Here is a 21,921-nt window from a genome sequence, read left to right on the forward strand (position 1 = left end):
GAATATAGTCTGTCTTGGTAAATGTTTCATTTGCATTTGAAAAAAACTTGCTGTTTTGGGGTGCAGTGTTCTATGAATGTTAAGTAGGTGAAGTTGGTTGATAGTATTGGTCAAGTCATCTGTACCCTTATAACTTTCTGTCTACTTGCTCTATCAATTGTTAATAGAGGCTGGCGTGGTGGCTCACGCGTGTAATCCCAGCACTTTGGGAGGCCAAGGCGGGTAGATCACCTGAGGTCGGGAGTTTGAGACCAGCCTGGCCAACATATAGTGAAACCCTGTCTCTACCAAAATAATACAAAAATTAGCTGGGCATGGTGGCGCATGCCTGTAGTCCCAGCTACTTGGGAAGCTGAGGCAGGAGAATTGCTTGAACCCGGGAGGCAGAGGTTGCAGTAAGCCAAGATCACGCCACTGCACTCCAGTCCGAGCGACAGAGCAAGACTCTGTCTCTCAAAAAAAGAAAAAAAAAAAATTCTTAATAGAGTTGTTAAAATCTCCAGCCATAATTATAGATACATTTTTCTCCTTGTATTTCTGTCTGTTTTGCCTCATATATTTTGAAGCTCTTTTATTATATGCATAGATGTTTGGGATTGAACTCTTAATTATTATGAAATGAACTTATTTGTCCCTGGTAATATTCTTTGCTCTAAAACCTACTTTTTCTGATGTAAATTCAGCCACTTCTTTTGATTTAGTGTAGCTTCCTCTTGATTAGTATTAGTTTGGTATATCTTTTTCCATCCTTTTGTGTTTAACCTATTTGTGTCTTTATATGTAAAAGTGAATTTCTTAAATGCAGCATATAATTGGATCTTGCTGAAAGACCCAATTTTTATTGAGATGTCTAATCATTGACATTTAATGTTAATATTGATTATGGTTGGATTTGACTCTACCATCTTGCTATTTTTTTTTCTATTTGTCACACCTATTCCCTTTTTCTTCTGTTTTTCCCTGCCTTTTGGATTATGTATTTTGTATAATTCAATCTTATTTTCTTTGTTGCCTTATTAGCTGTTTGTGGTATTATTTTCACAGTTGCTTTACAATCATTGTATATACTTTTAACTTATCACAGTCTACCTTTAAGTGATATTATACCACTTCATGTATAGAATCAGAATCTTACAACAATATATTTCCATTTTCTCCTCCTAGATATTATGCTATTGTGATATATTATACTTTAATGTATATTAAAAACCTTACCATACATGGTTATTACTTTTGCTTTAAACAAGTATCTTCTTTTTTTTGAGATGGAGTTTTGCTCCTGTTGCCCAGGCTGGAGTGCAATGGCGCGATCTCGGCTCACTGCATCCTCCGCCTCCTGGGTTCAAGTGATTCTCCTGCCTCAGCCTCCCTAGTAGCTGGGATTACAGGTGCCTGCCACCATGCCCAGCTAATTTTGTGTATTTTTAGTAGAGACAGGGTTTCACTATGTTGGCCAGGCTGGTCTTGAACTCCTGACCTCAGGAAATCCACCTGCCTCAGCCTCCCAAAGTGCTGGGATTACAGGCATCAGCCACCATACGCAGCTTAAACAAGTATCTTTTTAGTATATTTAAAAAATAATAAGAAAAGACTCTTAAGTTAACCTACATAGTTACTATTTCTGATGTTCTTTGTTCCTTTGTATAGATCCAGATTTCTACCTAATAACCACTTCCTTCTGCCTGAAGTACTTCTTTTAACATTTCTTGTATTTCAGGTCTGTTAGTGATGAATTATTTCAGCTTTTCTATGTCTGAAAACTATTTTATCTTCATTTTTGAAAGAAATTTTTGCTGGATATAAAATTCTAAGTTGACAGGTTTTTTCTTTCACTACTTTAAAGATGTTGCATTAAAGTCTGTTTTTTGACTCGCATTGTTTTCAGCAAATCCGTTCATATTTTTATTTATTGTTTTCAACAAGAAGTCCGTTAACATTTTATTTATTTATTTATTTATATTTTTGAGACAGAGTCTCACTCTGTTACGCAGGCTGGAGTGCAATAGTGTAATCTCGGCTCACTGCAACCTCTACCTCCCTGGTTCAAGCGATTACCCTGCCTCAGCCTCCTGAATAGCCGGGACTACAGGCATGCGCTACCATACTTGGCTAATTTTTGTATTTGTTGTTGTTGTTGGTTTCTGAGATGGAGTCTTGCTCTTGTCGCCCAGGCTGGAGTGCAATAGCACAACCTCGGCTAGCTGCAACCTCCGCCTCCCAGGTTCAAGTATTCTTGTGCCTCAGCCTCACGAGTAGCTGGGATTATAGGTGTCCGCCACCACGCCTGGCTAATTTTTGTATTTTTAGTAGAGATGGGGTTTCGCCATGTTGGCCAGGCTGGTCTCAAACACCTGACCTCAAGTGATCCACGTGCCTTGGCTTCCCAAAGTGCTGGAATTACAGGCATAAGCCACTGCACCTGGCCAACATTTTTATTTTTGTATAACCTCTTTATATAACCTTGTATATTTTCTGTACACAGTGTACCTTTTTGCTTTGGCTGATTTTGAATTTTTTTATCAATAGTTTTAAGCAATTTGATTATGTTGTGCCTTGGTATAATTTTTGTCATGTTTCTGTGCTTGAGGTTCATTTAGTTTCTTGGATTCCTGGGTTTGTATTTTTAAAATCAGATTTGGAATATTTTGACCATGATTTTTTCAAAAAAATTATTTGTCTCTCCCTCTCCTCCACTTTGAGAACTCCAATTACATGTATATTGGATTGCAACATGTATATTGGATTGCTGTGTTTCACAGCTCACTGATGTTCTGTTCATTTTATTATTCTTTTTTTTTTTCCTCTGTGACATTTTGGATAGTTTCTATTGCTATGTCTTCAAGTTTTCTAATCCTCCTTCTGCATTGTCTAATCTGCTGTTAATCCCACCTAGTGTACTTTTCATTTTAGACATTTTAGTTTTTATATCTCAAAGTTTGATTTGGGTCTTTTTATAATTTCCACAACTCTACTTAATATACACAATATTTTTTCCTTGGAATATAATTATAATAGCTCTTCCAATGCCCTTATGTACTAATTCCATCATATGTGTCGTTTCTGAGTCAGTTTCAATTCATTTTTTTCCTTTTCATATAGTTTATATTTTCCTACTTCTTTGTGTCCTTCATGATTTTTTAATAGGATGCTAGAAAATGTGAATTTTGGGTACTGCATATTTTTTATTCCTGTAAATATTTCTGAACGTTAAGATGTAGTTACTTGGAAGTATTTTGATCTTTTCAAGGCTAGCTTTTAAATTTGTTATGTGGGGTCAGAACAGTGTTTAATCTAGAGCTAGTTTCCCATTCGTGAAGTAAAACCATTTTGTGTATTTCAGAATGCCCCATGACTTGAGAGGTTTTCTATTCTAGTTATTGGGAACAGGACTATTTCTGGTCCTGTTTGAGCTCTGATGATTTATCCCTCTAATCATTTGGGTTGATTCTTTCCCCAGCCTTGGGTAGTATACTGTGTAACAAATTGCCCCAAAACTTAGCAACTTAAAATAACAGACATTTACTTCTCCCAATTTCTGTGAGTCAGAAATTTGGGCATAGCTTAGTTTGGTGCTTCTGACTCAAGACCTCTTATGAACCAGCTACTTGGGAGGCTGAGGCAGGAGGGTCATTTGAGTCCAGGAATTCAAGACCAGCTTGGAAAACATAGCTGGACTCCATCTAAAAAAAAAAAAAATCTCTTGAGGTTGCCATTGTCAGCCAGGTTGTGGTCTCATCTGAAGGCTCATCTGGGAGGGACCCACTTCCAGGCTAACTCACATGGCTATTGGCCAAGTGTCTGGCCTCATGGGTGTCTCTACAGGGCAGTTTGATGACATGCTTCCCAAGAATGAGAGAGAGCAACAGAGAACATGCCCAAGATGGAAGCCACAGTTTTTTTATAACCTAATCTCAGAAATAAAATCTCATCACTTCTGCTGTATCCTGTTAGACGTGAGCCCAACCCACACTTAATGGGAGGGTATTACACAAGTGTGTGACTAGTAGGAGGTGGAGTTCACTGGTGGCCATCTCAGAGGCTGCCTACCACTGGTAGTTTCCCAATACACATGTGCTGATTAATACTCAGCTGAGCTTCAGGGGGAAACTCTCTGCAGATCTTTGGAGTTCTGTCTCTATGCAGCTCTCTTTTCTCTGGTTCCCTGCTCTGTGGACTCTAGCTGCCTTGCCCTCCCCTGACTATGTCTTCTGTCTCATCAATTCAAGGAGATTGTTGGGCTCCATCTGAGTTCCCCCTCCCTGCACCACGGCCCAGAAAATCTTTAGGCAGCAAGCTGGGGCAGTAGTAGGGCTCACCTCATTTGTTTTCTGTCTTGCATCATGGATGATTGTCCTTTATTGCCTGATATTCAATGTCTTTTTTTTTTTTTTGAGACAGGGTCTCACTCTGTCACCTAGGCTGGAGTGCAGTGACCCATTCATAGCTAATTGCAGCCCGGACCTCCTGGGCTCAAGCAGTCCTCCCGCCTCTCCTGAGTAGCTGGGACTATAGGCATGAGCCACCACACCCACCTAATTTTTTATCTTTTTGTAGAGATAGAGTCTCACTATGTTGCTCAGGCTGGTCTTGAACTCCTGGCCTCAAGGGATCTTCCCACCTCAGCCTCCCAAAGTGCTGAGATTACAGGCATGAGCCACCGCATCCATCCTTCAATGTCTTTAAAACAATTTTTTCCATAAATGTTGCCCAATATTTTCAAGTAGAAGAGAAAATTTAGTCCCTGTTATTCCATCTTGGCTGGAAGCAAAAGCAGAAGTCTAGATCTATGTTTTTAATGGTTGAGTTTTATTCTATTATATGCATATATCGTAATTAATTTAATTACCTTTTACAGATATTTTGAATTCTTTTTCAAATGTTTACCCTACTGTGGCAGATTTCCTGGTGTGTTTATCTTTGCATCTGTGTGCAAGGAAATCTGTTAGACAAATTCTGAGAATTACTGGATCAAATAGTTCAGCGGTCCCCAACCTTTTTGGCACCAGAGGCTGGTTTCGTGGAAGACAATTTTTTCACAGATGGGGGCAGGTGGTAACGGTTTTGGAATGAAACTGTTCCACCTCTGATCATCAGGCATTAGATGGAGCACACAACCTAGGTGCCTCTCATGCACAGTTCTCAATAGGGTTTGTGCTCCTATGAGACTCTAATGCCGCCACTGATCTGACAGGAGGTGGAGCTCAGGTGATAATGCTCATGCACCTGCCACTCATCTCCTGCTGTACAGCCTCATTCCTAACAGGCCACGGACCTGTACCAGTCCATGGCCAGGGGATTGGGGACCCCTGAAATAGTTAATCCAGTGCATACTGGCTACATACATTTAAAACGTTGGTAGATATTGTTGAAGTGCCTTTCCGAAAGATCAAACTCAGGGCTTTTTATATGTGTTTTGTTAAGCCAGACCTACTGCTGGTGGAATTTGGATTTATTCCCATTAACATTAATTTGAGGGGCCGGGCATGGTGGCTCACACCTGTAATCCCAGCACTTTGGGAGGCCGAGGTAGACGGATCACGAGGTCAGGAGATCAACATCATCCTGGCTAACACGGTGAAACGCTGTCTCTAATAAAAATACAAAAAAATTAGCCGGGCATGGTGGCGGGCGCCTGTAGTCCCAGCTACTTGGGAGGCTGAGGCAGGAGAATGGCGTGAACTTGGGAGGTAGAGCTTGCAGTGAGCCGAGATCAAGCCACTACACTCCAGCCTAGGTGACAGAGCAATACTCCATCTCAAAAACAAAAAAACAAAAACGAAACAAAACAAACAAAAGACATTAATTTGAAGAGTTGATTCTCATACTAGAGATTTTTTTTTCTTTTTTTTTTTTTTGAGATAGAGTCTTGCCCTGTCACCCAGGCTGGAGTGCAATGGCACGATCTTGGCTCCCTGAAACCTCTGCCTCCCAGGTTCAAGCAATTCTCTTGCCTCAGCCTCTGGAGTAGCTGGGATTACAGGCATGCACCACCATGCCCAGCTAATTTTTTGTATCTTTAGTAGAGATGGGGTTTCACCATGTTGGCCAGGCTGGTCTCGAACTCCTGACCTCATGATCTGCCCGCCTCGGCCTCCCAAAGTGCTGGGATTATAGGCATGAGCCACCACACCCGGCTGGAGATCTCTTTTTTAATCAATGTTCTTGACGTATAATTTTTATATAATAGAGTGCACATATTTTATGTGTATAGTTAAATCACAAATTAGAAAAAAAATTCTTTTTGAGACAAGGTTTCACTTTGTCACCCAGTCTGGAGTGCAGTGGCATGAACATGGCTCAATACAACCTTGACCTCCCAGACTCAAGTAATCCTACCACTTCAGCCTCCTGAGTAGCTGGGACTACAGTCACATGCCACCACACCCTGCTAATTTTTGTATGTTTTGTAGAGGCGGGGGTTTGCCATGTTGCCCAGACTGGTCTCGAACTCCTGAGCTCAAGCAATCCTCCTGCCTTGGCCTTCCAAAGCGTGGGATTACAGTGGCGTGAGCCACTGTGCCTGGCCATAGTTCCATGACAAATTTATACCTCTACAATCAAGTTATCGAACATTTCCATCACCCCACAAAGTTCCCTTGTGCCACCTCCCAGTCAATCTCTACCCCTCACCCTTGCCCTAGGCAACCATCGATTTGTTTTCTATCATTATAGGTTAGATTTGTCTTCCTATGGTTTCATATAAATGAGATCATACAGGCCAGGCGTGGTGGCTCATGCCTGTAATCCTAGCACTCTGGGAGGCCGAGGCAGGTGGCTCACGAGGTCAGGAGATTGAGACAATCCTGACTAACACGGTGAAACCCTGTCTCTACTAAAAATACAGAAAATTAGCTGGGCGTGGTGGCGGGCGCCTGTAGTCCCAGCTACTCGGGAGGCTGAGACAGGAGAATGGCGTGAACCTGGGAGGTGGAGCTTGCAGTGAGCAGAGATCGCACCACTGCACTCCAGCCTGGGCGACAGAGCGAGAATCCTCTCAAAAATAAATAAATAAATAAATAAATAAATAAATAAATAAATAAATAAAATCATACAGTATGGACTCTTGTATCTGGCTTCTTTTACTTAGCATGCTGAGTAGTTTGCTCCTTTGTATTTCTGAATTATATTTCCTTCGAGTTTTTTTTTATTTCATTTTAAGAGATGAGGTCTTTCTATGTTGCCCAGGCTGAACTTGAGCTCCTAGGCTCAAGCAATCCTCCTACCTCAGCCTCCTGAGTAGCTAGGACTCAGGTGTGCACCACTGCAACTGGCTCTTGGTGATCTTTTTAAATAACTCTCATGGAGGGCCTATTATATGCCGGCGCTGTGCTAGGCATATCACATACTTTATCTGCAATTCTTTTTTTTGAGGCAAAGTCTTACTGTTGCCCAGACTGCACACAGTGTTGTAAACACAGCTCACTACAGCCTCAACTTCCTGGGCTCATGCAATCCTTCCATCTCAGTGTCCCCAGTTGCTAGAGCTACAGGTGTGCACCAGCATGCCTGGCTAATTGTTTAATTTATTGTAGAGATGAGGTCTTGCCATGTTGCCTAGGCTGGTCTTGAACTCCTGGGCTCAAGTGATCCTCTACTTTGATCTCCCAAAGTGCTGGGATTACAAACGTGAACTACCATGCACAGCCTGTAATTCTTACAATAGTTCTATGAGGGCTCTGATGCTTATATGACTTGTCCAAAGTTCCATGACCAGTCATCCATTTATCTCTTATTGCTGACTCTGCCCCAATTTGAAAGCCCAGTTTGAAGGCCAGGATAAATATGGTCTGTTAATGGAATGAATCCAAGAGACCTGAGTTCAAATCCAAGCTTTAACCTTTTTCTGGGTGACTTGAGCTCTCTGCTGTTCATCTTATCTCTTAAAGTGTGTTAATTACCTTTCTCCAGATGTAATAGATGTAAAGGCTCTAGCGCAGGGCCTGCCACCCAGGGACATTACATGGAGGCCACAGTGTTTTATCTTTCTTTTTTTTAAAAAAAATTTCCCCATGTGCTAGACCATCCAGGCAGGTTCCTGTGATAAGCTTCAACTACTACCACCATAACCATCATATATGCAAAGATCCATAAGTATCTTTTCCTGTGCTTTCTCTAACAGAATACTCTCCTATGGAAAGATTTAAGGAATTCCAGATCAAATCATATCCTCTGCAAGACTTTAGCTCCTTGAAACTTCTGCATCTCAAAAAAGCCTGTGGGCTACAGGGGACAAGCTTCAGCAGGAAGATCAGAACCTCAGGAGACACTCTCCCCAAGATGCTGGGCCCGAAGATCCAGTAAGCTCAGCCCTTGGCAGATAGATGGGTCCAGATTGTGGTTGCAAAGGGAGATAATACTTATGTGGCAGAATGTCAGGGATGCGGATAAGGGGCAAAGGTGGAGGACACAGGTCAATCCCAAAGGGTTGTGCATGAGGCAACCTAGAGATGTCCTGGGTCTGAGAGCCAGGACCTGCATTCTCCACCTGTAACTCACAAGGCTACGTCAGGCATTCAGCCACTTCTTTTCTCAGGGCCTCAGTAACCCATTTAAGGAAGAAGGGGCTGGACATATCTTCTGGCTCTGACATTCTGTCAGTCTGTGTGTTTCTGGGCCCTTTTGATTCTGAGCTGCTTCAGAAAATTCTGTCCATCTAAGGAAGGCAGTTACAGCATAGTAGATAAGAGCCTGTGTTTGGAATTAATCCTGGCTTGGCCACTTATTTTAGCTCTGTGTCCCCAGGCAAGGGACTTGACTTCTCTAAGCTGTATTTCTTGGTAGATAATAGCATCTAAGTCTTGGGGTTGTTGCAAGCCAGCAATTAAATGAGATAATGATAATTATAGTTAACACTTACAGAATATTTTTTGTAGCTGGGCATAGTGGCACATACCTGTAATCCTAGCTACTCAGGAGGCTGACACAGGAGGATCGCTTGAGCCTAGGAAGTTGAGGCTGCATGCAGTGAGCTGTGATCATGTCACTGTACCCCAGCCTGGGCAACAGAACAAGACCCTGTCTCTTTTTTTTGTTTTTTGTTTTTTGAGATGGAGTCTTGCACCGTTGCCCAGGCTGGAGTGCAGTGGCGCGATCTCTGCTCACTGTAAGCTCCGCCTCCCGGGTTCACGCCATTTTCCTGCCTCAGCCTCCCGAGTAGCTGGGACTACAGGCACCTGCCACTGTGTCTGGCTAATTTTTTTGTATTTTTAGTAGAGACGGGGTTTCACCGTGTTAGCCAGGATGGTCTCGGTCTCCTGACCTCGTGATCCGCCCACCTCGGCCTCCCAAAGTGCTGGGATTACAGGCATGAGCCACCGCGCCCGACCGACCCTGTCTCTTAAAAAAAGAAGAAAAAGAAAAAGAAAAAGAAAACAGGCTGGGCATGGTGGCTTATGCCTGTAATCCCAACACTTTGGGCGGCTGAAGCGGGCGGATTGCCTGAGGTCAGGAGTTCGTGACCAGCCTGGCCAACATGGTGAAACCCCGTCTCTACTAAAAATACAAAAATTAGCTGGGTGTGGTGGCGGACGCCTGTAGTTCCAGCTACTTGGGAGGCTGAGGCACAAGAATCGCTTGAACCCAAGAGGCGGAGGTTGCAGTGAGCTGAGATCACGCCACTGTACTTCAGCCTGCGCAACAGAGCCAGACTGCATCTCAAAAACAAAACAAAACCCGTTTTCTGTGCCCAGTACTGAATTATCTAATTTAACCTCTGTAACAACTCTACGAGTACTATTATAATCATTCCCATTTTTCAGGTGAGAAAACCAAGGTACGGGGAGAGATTAAGTTGTTTGTTCCGGGTTGCGCAGGTAGAAAGTGGCAGAGCCAGGATTCAAACCTGAGCAGCTCAGTGTTGTTATCGGTATGATTGTCACGACTGGTATGAGGCAGATGCACATTGGGGTGCTGTGCTTTTGTTTTTTCTGGAGAGACCGAAGAGCAGAAGAGGAGACTCAGTGGGGACCAGCCTAGAATCAGCTCATTGCTGGGCCCAGAGCAGCACAGCCCCCTCCCCCTGCTACTTTTGAAATTGAAGTGTCATAATGAGACTAACAATGGCACCAGTGTCACAATCCCTGCATTCCTACAAGGGCCACTTCACGTGAGTCCTTTGCCTGTTAACATTTCCAAGCTCCTGGCCTCCATAACGAGCACCCTGTGACTTTTGAGCTGTTATGGATAATCCTTCTGAAGAATCTAGGTTGCAGTGAGCCAAGATTGTGCCACTGCACTCCAGCCTGGGCGACAAGAGCAAAACTCTGTCTCAAAAAAAAAAAAAAAAAAAGAAAAGAAATTCCTTCCTCTTGGCTGGGTGCAGTGGCTCACGCCTATAATCCCAGCACTCTGGGAGGCCAAAGCGGGTGGATCACTTGAGGCCAGGAGTTTGAGACCAGCCTGGGCAACATTGTGAAACCCTGTCTCTGCTAAAAATTAGCCGGGCATGGTGGTGGGTGCCTGTAGTCCCTGCTACTTGGGAGGCTGAGGCATGAGTATCACTTGAACTCCAGAAGTGGAGGTTGCAGTGAGCAGAGATCCCATCAGTGCACTCGAGCCTGGCGACAGAATGAGACTCCGTCTCAAAGAAAAAAAAGAAAAAAAAAAAGAAAGAAATTCCTTCCTCATGCTGAGCATGAGAGGGCCAGCCTGGACTTCCCACCCATTAGGCCTGGCTTGGCTGCACGGGATCATCAGCCCCTGCCTCCAGGAGAACAGCCCTCAGGTGTTTAAGGGGAGGGCCTGTATCACCTTCCTCTCCCAAGTCTCCTCTTTCGCACCCTCCAATTCCTGACAATGGGAGTCAGGGCTTGATTTTGAGTTTTCTCGCCTTCTGGGGAGTTGTGAATTCCCCAGGGAGGGGAGCCCTCCATGTGCAGAAGAGTGAGGGCTGATTAGCCAGGGCCTCAGGAGCAGACTGTGTTACAGATGAGCTCTCTAACAAGCTGTCACATTGCAGATCCAGGCCTGCTCAGTCGATCAAATGTGCCATGATCAATACCAAGCTTGGTGAGCTCCCCAAGGAGGCTGCAGTGGGGGCCTACGTGAAGGTGCACACTGTGGAGCAGGGAGAAATTTTGGTGAGTGTGCAAAGAGCTTTGTTCACCATGGAGTACGTAACATGAATGGGCTGGAATGTTAAGTAATGACAGTAAGGGTTTAAAAACGCTTCCCTCCATATTTGATGATATTAAGGAATTATGTTGATTTGTAAAGATGTGATAAGAATAGGCCGGGCGTGGTGGCTCACACCTGTAATCCCAGCACTATGAGAGGCCGAGGTGGGCAGATCACAAGGTCAGGAGTTCGAGACCAGCCTGACCAACATGGTGAAACCCCGTCTCTACTAAAAATACAAAAATTAGCTGGGCATGGTGGTGTACGCCTGTAATCCCAGCTGAATCCAGGAACAAGGCAAAGATGTTCCCTCTTACCACTCCTATTCAACATTGTATTGAAAGTCCTAGCTAGTCCATTCAAGAAAAGGAAATAAAAGGTATACAGATTGGGAAGTAAGAAATAAAGCTATCTTTGTTTGCAGATAACATTATTGTCTATGTAGATAATTCCAAACAATTTTTTAAAAAAGAAAAACCTCCTGAAACTAATGAGATTATAGCAAGGTCACAGGATACAAAATTAATATAGAGAGTCCATTGCTTTCCTTATACCAGCAATGAACAATTGGAATTTGACATTTAAAAACACAATACCAGCTGGGCACAGTAGCCCCAGCACTTTGGGAGGCTGAAGCGGGCGAATCACTTGAGGTCAGGAGTTCGAGACCAGTCTGGCCAACATGGTGAAATTCCGTCTCTGCTAAAAATACAAAAATTAGCTGGGGCCAGGCATGGTGGCTCACGCCTGTAATCCCAGCACTTTGGGAGGCTGAGGCAGGTTGGATCACTTGAGATCAGGAGTTCAAGACCAGACTGGCCAACATGGTGAAACCCCATCTCTACTAATAATACAAAAATTAGCCAGGCATGGTGGCACACACCTGTAATCCCAGCTACTCGGGAGGCTGAGGCAAGAGAATCACTTGAACCTGGGAGGCGGAGGTTGCAGTGAGCTGAGATCGTGACGTTGCACTAAAGCCTGGGGGACAAGAGTGAAACTCCGTCTCCAAAAAAAAAAAACCAAAACCCAAACCAAAAAGCCAGGTATGGTGGCAGGCACCTGAAATCCCAGCTATCTGGGAGGCTGAGGCACAAGAATTGCTTGAATTCAGGAGGCAGAGGTTGAAGTGAGCTGAGATTGTGCCACTGCACTCCTCTTGGGTGACAAGAGCGAAACTCCATCTCAAAAAAAAAAAAAATTAATAACAAATAAATAAATTACCTAATATTTTTACAGAATCTAATTTCTAAAGAATTCAATTTCTAGGCCAGGCATCGTTGCTCACACCTGTAATCCCATCACTTTGGGAGGCCACCTGAGGTTGGGAGTTTGAGACCAGCCTGACCAACATGGAGAAACCCTGTCTCTACTAAAAATGCAAAATTAGCCAGGCATGGTGGACACCTGTAATCCCAGCTACTCGGGAGGCTGTGTCAGGAGAATTGCTTGAACCTAGGAGGCGGAGGTTGCAGTGAGCTGAGATCGCACCATTGCACTCCAGCCTGGGCAACAAGAGTGAAAATCCATCTCAAAAAAAAAAAAAAAAAAGAATTCAATTTCTAAGGAATCCATTATGAAAAGGCTAAATATTGCATGATTCCAATTCTATGACATTCTGGAAAAGAAAAACACTATAGAGATAGTAAAATTATCAGTGGTTGCAAGAGGTTTGGAGTTCAGGAGATGGGATGAATAGGTGAAGCACAGGGGACTTTTAGGGCAGTAAAATTATTCTCTATGGTACTGTAATGGTGGATACAAAAGCATTTGTCAAAACCCATTTAATTTTACAGCACAAAGAGTGAATCTTAATGTATGCAATTTGTTAAAAAAGAAAAAAATCAGCCAGGCATAGTGGCTCACGCCTGTAATCCCAGCACTTTGGGAGTACGAGGCAGGCGGATCACAAGATCAGGAGATTGAGACCATCCTGGCTAACATGATGAAACCCCGTCTCTACTAAAAATACAAAAAATTAGCCAGGCGTGGTGGTGGGTGCCTTTAGTTCCAGCTACTCGGGAGGCTGAGGCAGGAGAGTTGCTTGAACCCGGGAGTTGGAGCTTGCAGTAAGCAGAGATCGCGCCACTGTACTCCAGCCTGGGCAACAGAGCGAGACTCCATCTCAAAAAAAAAACAAAAGAAAAAAAAAGAAAAAAATCATCTAGGAGGTCAGTGGATCTGAGGAAGGAATACAAACTATGACAAGATAATCTAACCATTACAAATGTATGAAACAATCTCTTTGAAGGAGTTGGGGGGAAAAGATGCTGACTTAAGTAACTTTGGAAATGAGTGGAGCTGGTAAGACTAAAGCAAAAGGAACTGTGTCTGAGCACTGTGCCCTAGTGATAAAGCTGTTTCTCATGAAGGTAGGGATTAACAATACTTCTACTACTATACATGTACACAGTGTTAACACTGAAATAAATCAGTTCAGTAAATGGATGGCAGAGGGTGGGAGCCAGGTTTTTCACAATTTAAGCAGGAATATATAGAAAGCAGGGGGAGCCTAGAATGCTCCATGTAGTAATGGATTAGAGTTGAAAACATCAGTAGACACTCAAATTTAGCTCAATATATACTTACAGATAATTATGTATAGAAATATGTATAGGTAGGCCAGGCGTGGTGGCTCACGCCTGTAATCCCAGCACTTTGGGAGGCTGAGGAGGGCGGATCACGAGGTCAGGAGATCGAGACCATCCTGGCTAACGCAGTGAAACCCTGTCTCTACTAAAAATACAAAAAAAATTAGCCGGGCATGGTGGCAGGCACCTGTAATCCCAGCTACTCAGGAGGCTGAGGCAGGAGAATGGCGGGAACCCGGGAGGCAGAGCTTGCAGTGAGCCGAGATTGTGCCACTGCACTCCAGCCTAGGTGACAGAGCAAGACTCCATCTCAAAAAAAAAAAAAAAGAAATATGTATAGGTATGAGTGGAAACATACAACTGTTTTGCTCTGTCAGATAATAGGGCCTAAAAGAAATGATACCCTTCCAGCAATGAGCACACTTAACACTTGGATCTTGGTTGGTTTCTTTTCTTTCTTTCTTTCTTTCTTTCTTTCTTTCTTTCTTTCTTTTTTTTTTTTGACAGAGTCTTGCTCTGTCACCCAGGCTGGAGTGCAGTGGCGCCATCTCGGCTCACTGTGACCTCTGCCTCCTGGGTTCAAGTGATTCTCCTGCCTCTGCCGCCTGAGTAGCTGGGATTACAGGCACACGCCGCCATGCCTGACTAACTTTTTGTATTTTTAGTAGAGACGGGGTTTCACCATGTTGGCCAGGCTGGTCTGGAACTCCTGACCTCGTGGTCCGCCCACCTCGGCCTACCAAAGTGCTGGGATTACAGGCATGAGCCACTGGACCTGGCCTCTTTTATTCTTTTTAAGAGACAGGGTCTTGCTCTGTCACTCAGGCTGGAGTGCAGTGGCAAGTGATCATGGGTCACTGCAGCCTTGAACTCCTGGGCCCAACCAACCCTCTCACCTCAGTATTCTGAATAGCTGAGACTACAGGTGTGCGCTGCCATGCCCAACTAATTTTTTTTATTTTTTGTTAGAGACAGGGTCTCACTGTGTTGCCCAGGCTGGTCTGGAACTCCTGGCCTCAAGCAATACTCCCACCTTGGCCTCCCAAAGGGCTGGGATTACAGGCGTGAACCATAGTGCCTGGCCTCCATACCGTTTTTCATGATGGCTGTACTAATTTGTATTCCCACCAATAGTGTGTGAGGGTTCCCTTTTTTGTAAATCTTTGCCAACATTTGTCATATTTTGTCTTTTTGATAGTAACCATTTTAACAGGTATGACTCAACATCTCATTGGATTTTCAATTTGTATTTCCATGATGATCAATGATGTTGAGCATTTTTTTCATATACCTGTTGGTCTTTGTATGTCTTCCTTTGAGAAATGTCTATTCAGAGTTTTTGCCCACTTCTTAACCAGGCTATTTGATTTCTTGAGACTGTGTTGTTTAAGTTCATTATACATTTTAGATATTATCCCCTTATCAGATGTACGGCTTGCAAATATTTTCTACCATTCTTTAGGTTGCCTTTTTACTTTGTTGCTTGTTTTCTTTGCTATGCAGGAGCTTTTTAGTTTGATGCAATCTCATTTGTCTATTTTTGCTTTTGTTGCCTGTGTTTTTGGGGTCATACCCCCAAAAAAAACCATTGCCCAGGCCAATGTCAAGAAACCAGATCATGATTTCTAATACAATTTCTCAATGAAAGGAACAAGGGCTCTTTGGAAGAATGGTTCAATCTAGGACTAGGGCAGGAAATACACAGGATGAGTCTAGAACATATTGTAAATGCCAGAAAGTAAGGAAGAGCTAGGGGAGGGGGCAGGAACTACTTTAATATGGGAGCATGTCCAAGGGACATGGGGGCCACCTAAAAGATCTCCCAATGGTCAAAGCTGAAACAATTTGAACAACAAAATAAAGCAGTGTTGGATTATAACCAAAAGTACAAAATAAACATTCATGAGTGCATATTGATATAAATGAATTAATAATGAATTAATAAATGGAGGAGAAGAGACAAATCTCCCTGCAGAATAAATTTCAAGCAATTTGTGTAGATGCGCTGTCTTAAAGGAGAGAGTGCCTAACTCTCCACTTCAATGTGGGTCATGCATAGGACTTCCTTCCAAAGAGTACAGTATGGCAAGCGGGGAATGAAGTAACTTTACAATGGAAAAAATCTGAAAAACACAGCCAGATCATCAAGGCCAACATCAACAGTAAAACATCATGTTAATAGTATTGTCCCTTGACAGGATGTGATGAAAATGTCATTTAACCTCTGTGGCCATCCTCTCAATATCTTATAACTCCTATCTAATCATGAGACATGATTAGAGGAAAAACATGAGACAAATTTTAACTGTGGCATCCCACAAAATACTCAATGAGTACCCTCAAAACTGCCAAGGTCATCAAAAATGGCCTGAGAAAATGCCACAGCCAAGAGGAGCCTAAAGAGCCCTATTATTAAATGTAATGTTGTATCCTGGATAAGATAGTGGAATAGAAAAAGGGCATTAGGTGAAACAGGAAATCTAAGCAACTCATTGACTTTAGCTAACAATAATGTAGCAGTAGAGGTTCACTAATTTTAACAAAGACATACCAATGTAAGATGTGGGAAACTGGATGTGGGGTATATGGGGACTCTCTGTACTATCTTCTCAATTTTCCTGTAAATCTAAAACTGTTTTAAAAAATAAGACCACCAGGCCGGGCACAGTGGTTCATGCCTGTAATCCCAGCACTTTGGGAGGCTGAGGCAGGTGGATCACCTGAGGTTGGGAGTTTGAGACCAGCCTGGCCAACATGGTGAAACCCTGTCTCTACTAAAAATACAGAATTAGCCAGGTGTGGTGGCACACACCTGTAACCCTAGCTACTTGGGAAGCTGAGGCAGGAGAATCGCTTGAACCCAGGAGGCGGAGGTTGCAGTGAGCCAGGATTGTACCACTGCACTCCAGCCTGTGTGACAGAGTAAGACTCTGTCTCAAAAAAAAAAAAAAAAAAAAGGAATCCAAGGCTGGGCATGGTGGCTCATACCTGCTGAAGCCCAGGAGTTCAAGACCAGCTTGGGCAACAAAGGGAAATCCTGTCTCTACAAAAAATTAAAAAGTTAGCTGGGCATGGTGACATTTGCCTATGATCCCAGCTACTTGGGAGGGTGGGGTGGAAGGATTGCTTGAGCCTGTGAAGTCAAGGCTGCAGTGAGCCATGATTGTGTTACTGTACTTCAATCTGAACAATAGAATGAGAGCCTGTCTCAAAAAAAAAAAAAAAATGCAGTTGTGGGAGCGAGGGCAGTATGGATGACCACGCTTGGCTATGAGCTGATCACTATGGAAGCTGGGTGGCAGGTGCCAGAGCTGAATGAGAGGAGGAGGAGCAGTGTGCGGGTGCAGAGGTAGGGCGGGAGAAGGGATTTCAGGAGGAGCAATGGGCCTCGGCCTCCCTGTGCCTGCAGAGGGCTGTCTCCTGAAGCCTCATGTGTAACCACATGAGCATCATGTGGTTACACATCAGCATCATGCTTCACATCAGCATCTGGGAAACTGTTCCCTCACCAAGCCCTCTCCTCTGTTCTCTGTCACTATCTCCAAGGTTGTCCTTATGCCATTCTCCGCCTGTGTTATGGTGGACTGTGCATGCTCCTTCCCTCCACTCACACCAGCCTGTATGTCCTCAGGGCTGGGAAGGTCAGTCCAGTACTGTCTGGGAGGTCCAGTCCCTAGCACAGCCCTCTGTCAATGCTGATTATTTTTTAGCTCTTAGAAATTTCTTCCTTTTGTTTAGTAAAACATTGCCTCCTACAACTTTAAACTAGCTCCTCTCCTCTCCCTGCCCTGTTCCCCAAAACAGAAGAAATCCACTTCCTTAGCATGTGATGCCCTTAGGTATTTAAAGAATGCTGTTTTGTTTTTCATTCAACATTTATGTAGCCAGGCACAGTGCCAGTGTTCCATTAATTATTTTCATATTCACGCAGAGTGGCCTCCATTCCTTCGGTCATTCTTCAAGGGGCGTAATTTCCAGCCTTCCAGCCTATTGCTCCTCCTGGAAAGCCCTTCTGCCTGCCCCACCTCTGCGCCCACACACCGCTCCTCCTGCCACTCAGCTCTATCACCTGCCTCCCAGCCTCCATAGTGATCAGCTCACAGCCAAGCGTGGTCACCCACACTCCCCCTGCCCCCACTACTGGATTCATTGTTTTAGTGGTCTTATTTTTTAGAGCAGTTTTTAGATTTACAGAAAAATTGAGAAGATAGTACAGAGAGTCCCCATATGCCCCACACCCAGTTTCCCCTGTTATTAACGTCTTACATTAATACGTGTTTGTTAGTGAAGGTGGTGTCTGCTTCACTTCAATTTGTTAATGTTTCAGAGTAAGGTGCTCAGAGCTGAACACAGGGCACTAAGGGACATGGAGGCCTGGGCAGGATGGAGGCATGAGGACGGAAAAGGCCTTGCTCAGTTTGGTAGGCAGTGACAGGAGGGGAGGCTGTGTCAGGAACAGGAACAACAGGGTCTGTTTTGTCCAGGCCCTGCAATGCTGGAACAGGGAATAAGGCCTTGATTTCCTAGAAGTCCTGGAAGGCTTTGGGTGGGGACTTAGCACAAGGACCTGGCTGCTGCTTCCCACATAGGGCCAGCACATAGAAAGCCTTCAACAAATATTTGTTAACATGACCCCTTTGAAGAAAATGTCTGCGGATGCCTTCGTGAGGTGCCTGTGGTAGGACTCTGAGCTCCCTGTGTTGAGGCCCTGGCTTCAGCTGTAGGAGAATGAGAGTGGTAACTGCTTGACTGAACCCGCCCCCTGGAAGGTGGGTCACATCGTCCTCACCCTTGGGAGTAGCAGTGTGGAGCTGGGTCAGCCCTGGGAACAGAAGAGGGTGGGGCCTAGGGTGGAGGGACCCAGGTTTTGAGCCAGGAGATATAGGAAGTCCAACTTCTCCAAGGAACAGGCAGGCTGAGGCCTCTGAGGTGGTCAAGACTAGGCAGGCCAGAGCCATGGGCAGCACAGAAGAGAGGTGGCAAGCAGCATTTCTTATTTTCATTTTGCTTCTAATAGTTAGCTGTGTGACCACGGGCAAATCACTTTCCCTTTTTGAATCTATGCCATGGGAAAATGAGGAGATTCATCTGGGTGAGCTGCCACCTTTAAAGTTGTGTGGCTCCATTTGGGTCACTCATTCAGCAGATATTCCTTGAGCACCTACCATGCTCCAAGCGTGGCACAAAGTGCCATTGTGGCTGAGTAGACTGACGTAATTCCTGCCATTATGGGGCTTATGATCTAGTCAGGACAGACGACAAACAGATAACTAGTAAATACATAGAAAGTTACAAATCGCTATTGTTAGGAATGGAATGAAAAGCAGGGTGGGTGGGGAGGTTCTTAAATGGGGTAGCTAAGGAAAGTCTGCTCCAAGGAGGTGATGTTTAAGCTGAGACCTGAATGATGAAAATAATAAGCTATGGGACTGGGCACAGTGGCTCACACTTGTAATCCCAGCACTTTGGGAGGCCAAGGAAGGAGGATGGCTGAGGCCAGGATTTCGAGACCAGCCTAGGCAACGTGATGAAACCCCATCTCTACCAAAACCAAAAATTAGCCGGGTGTGGTGGTGCACACCTGTAGTCCCAGCTACTCGGGAGGCTGAGGCAGGAGGATCCCTTGAGCCCAGGAGGTTGAGATTGTAGTGAGCTGAAATCATGCAACTGCACTCCAGCCTGGGGACAGAGTGAGACCTTGTCTCAAAAAAAGAAAAAAAAAAAAAAAAAAAAAAAGAATAAGCTATGGAACGACCTGGCAGAAAAGTGTTCAAGACAGACAAGCGGCAAGTTCAAGGTTCAAGGCAGGAGGGAGGAGGCGTGTTGGGGGGATTGGAAGGGAGGGCAGAGTGGCTGGAACAGACTAAGCAAGGCAGCAGTGACATGAGGCTGAGATGGAGGGCCTGGAAGGGTGAGACAGCCCAGGCCTTAGGCGGCGTGAGATTTATTTGATCCCAGGTGCCTTGGGACCCTGTTTGAAGCATCTAGCCAGAGAAGCAACTGACTCCAGCTGTGTGCATGCAGCAAGTGGGTTGGAGGTGGCTGAGAGAGCAAGCAGGACAGCAGTGCTCCTGAGTGGATCCCTGGTTCAAGGTTGGGCTCTGCCACTTTATGTCTCATTACCTTTGGCAAGCTACTTAACCTCTTTGTGCCTCAGTTTCCTCATTGTAGTTGCTGAAAGCACAGACTCTGAAGACAGACCACCTGATTCAAAGCCTAGGTTTATTGCTTTCCTGATGTGTGATGTTAGACAATTTTCTTTTTCTTTTCTTTTTCTTTCTTTTTTTTTCTTGAGACGGGGTCTCGCTGTGCCGCCCAGGCTGGAGTGCAGTGGCACGATCTCCGCACACTGCAAGCTCCGCCTCCCGAGTTTATGCCATTCTCCTGCCTCAGCCTCCCAAGTAGCTGGGACTACAAGCACCCGCACCACGCCCGGCTAATTTTCTGTATTTTTAGTAGAGACGGGGTTTCACCGTGTTAGCCAGGATGGTCTCGATCTCCTGACCTCGTGATCCGCCCTCCTCGGCCTCCCAAAGTGCTGGGATTACAGGCGTGAGCCACTGCGCCCGGCTGATGTTGGACAATTTTCTTAACCTCAGCATCCTCACCTGTAACATGAGAATAAGAATAGGAGTCAGCTCACTGGATTGTGGTGAGGGTTAAATGGGTTATAGATGCAAAAACTACAAAAGGGCCTGGAATTTAGTGAGTGCTCAATAAATGTTCGTTGGTGCTATTATTACCATTTTATCATCATTGCTATTGTAATTATAAGATGATTGGCTGTGGATAGGTAAATTTCCTTTCCTGAACCTCATTTTCCACATCTGAGGATAAACCCCACATCCTAGGATGGTTGTAAGGTGTAAATTCATATATATATATATGTTTCCTCCCCAGAGTAGGAGCTGGCTAAAGAGCAGCCATTCTGGTTTCTGTGCAAGTCCTGGCATTGATTAGGAGGGCCTTTGTTCCCACTGTACTCAACATGAGAGACACACGAGGTGCTTCATGTCCCCCAGAGCACTCTCACACGTGCCATCTCGTGTAGACCCTCAGCAGCTTCAGAGGAAAGGTGGCATAGCTCCATCCCAGTCTTGCCAAAGAGAGACAAAGCCAGGGCTCAGAGCACCCAAAAATTTGTACGTGGTCATATTTCAAGGTCTAGAACCCAAATGGTGGAGGTGGGGAGGGTGTTCCAGATCCCACTTCACATCTCCTTTCAAATTCAGAATCCTATGGAGACATGTCGATAGATATTCTCACCTGCATTTCACAGGCGAGCAATGGCCCAGGAGGTACCGTGTGCCCCAAATCACATAAGTAAAATTTTAAAATATGGAATCAATCTAAGTGTCCATTAACAGATGAATGGATAAGGAAAATGTGGGACATATACACAATGGAATATCATTCAGCCATAAAAAGGAATGAGATCCTGTCCTTTGCAGCAGCGTGGATGGTACTGGAGGCTGTTATGTTAAGTGGAATAAGCCAAGCACAGAAAGACAAATATTGCATGTTCTCACTCATATGTGGGACCTAAAAACTGGATCTCATGAAGATAGGGAGTAGATTGGTGGTTACCAGAGGCTGGGATGGGGAGGAAGAGAGGGAATGAAAAGAAAGAATGTGCATGTATTTATTTCCAGTGAACTGTATGCTTAAAAATGGTAAAGATGGTCAATTAGATGTGTATATTGTACTTCAACAACAGCAACTTGGATCCAGGATTAGCCCCAACCCCATGTGTCCTCCACAGAGTGGGCCTCTTGGTTTGTGGCCCTTTTTCTTCTTGAGCCCTATACAGCTGGCATTGGTGGCTCTGGGGCCACTAACCGTTCCTGCCCCTGCCCCTCCTTGCCTCAGCCTTGATTAACAGCTGAGAGGCTGAAGACTGAGCACTGGATTGGGAGTTCAGCAACAAGGATTCTAGTCCTGGCTCTGCCTGTCCCAGGGTGTCTCCTTAAAAAGCGGATTGCACCCTTCATCACGGAAGCAAGTATGCCTGTGGACTTCCATCTCCCTTCCAGATAGAACAAAGTAGGAATTCAAGCCAAGGAACAGGAGGGCAGCTGGAGAGAGGAGGACCTGTGGCCTCCAAAGTCTGTGAGGGATGGAGGAGAAACAGAGGCCTGCAGGAAAGGGTGGGGTGGGTGGCTGCAAAGATAAGGTCTAGAAGAGGACTGGCTGTTTGATTTTTTATTTTACTTTT

The 21,921-nt window shown here is 44.7% G+C and overlaps 1 protein-coding gene across 7 annotated transcripts in view; it reads left to right on the forward strand.

Moving 5' to 3' along the window:
* The window catches only part of CNBD2 (cyclic nucleotide binding domain containing 2), a 74,674-nt gene that overhangs the window by 44,043 nt on the left and 8,710 nt on the right, over positions 1-21,921 (forward strand). For all 7 annotated transcript variants that reach the window (XM_009437110.3, XM_063802876.1, XM_054674693.1 and 4 more), the window contains 2 exons: positions 8,120-8,297; positions 10,958-11,078. In XM_009437110.3, coding sequence (XP_009435385.1) covers positions 8,120-8,297; positions 10,958-11,078 — 299 coding nt within the window. The remainder of the gene's footprint in view (positions 1-8,119; positions 8,298-10,957; positions 11,079-21,921) is intronic.

The sequence above is a fragment of the Pan troglodytes genome, chromosome 21 (genome assembly GCF_028858775.2).
Source record: "Pan troglodytes isolate AG18354 chromosome 21, NHGRI_mPanTro3-v2.0_pri, whole genome shotgun sequence".
NCBI classification, from domain to species: Eukaryota; Metazoa; Chordata; class Mammalia; order Primates; family Hominidae; genus Pan; species Pan troglodytes.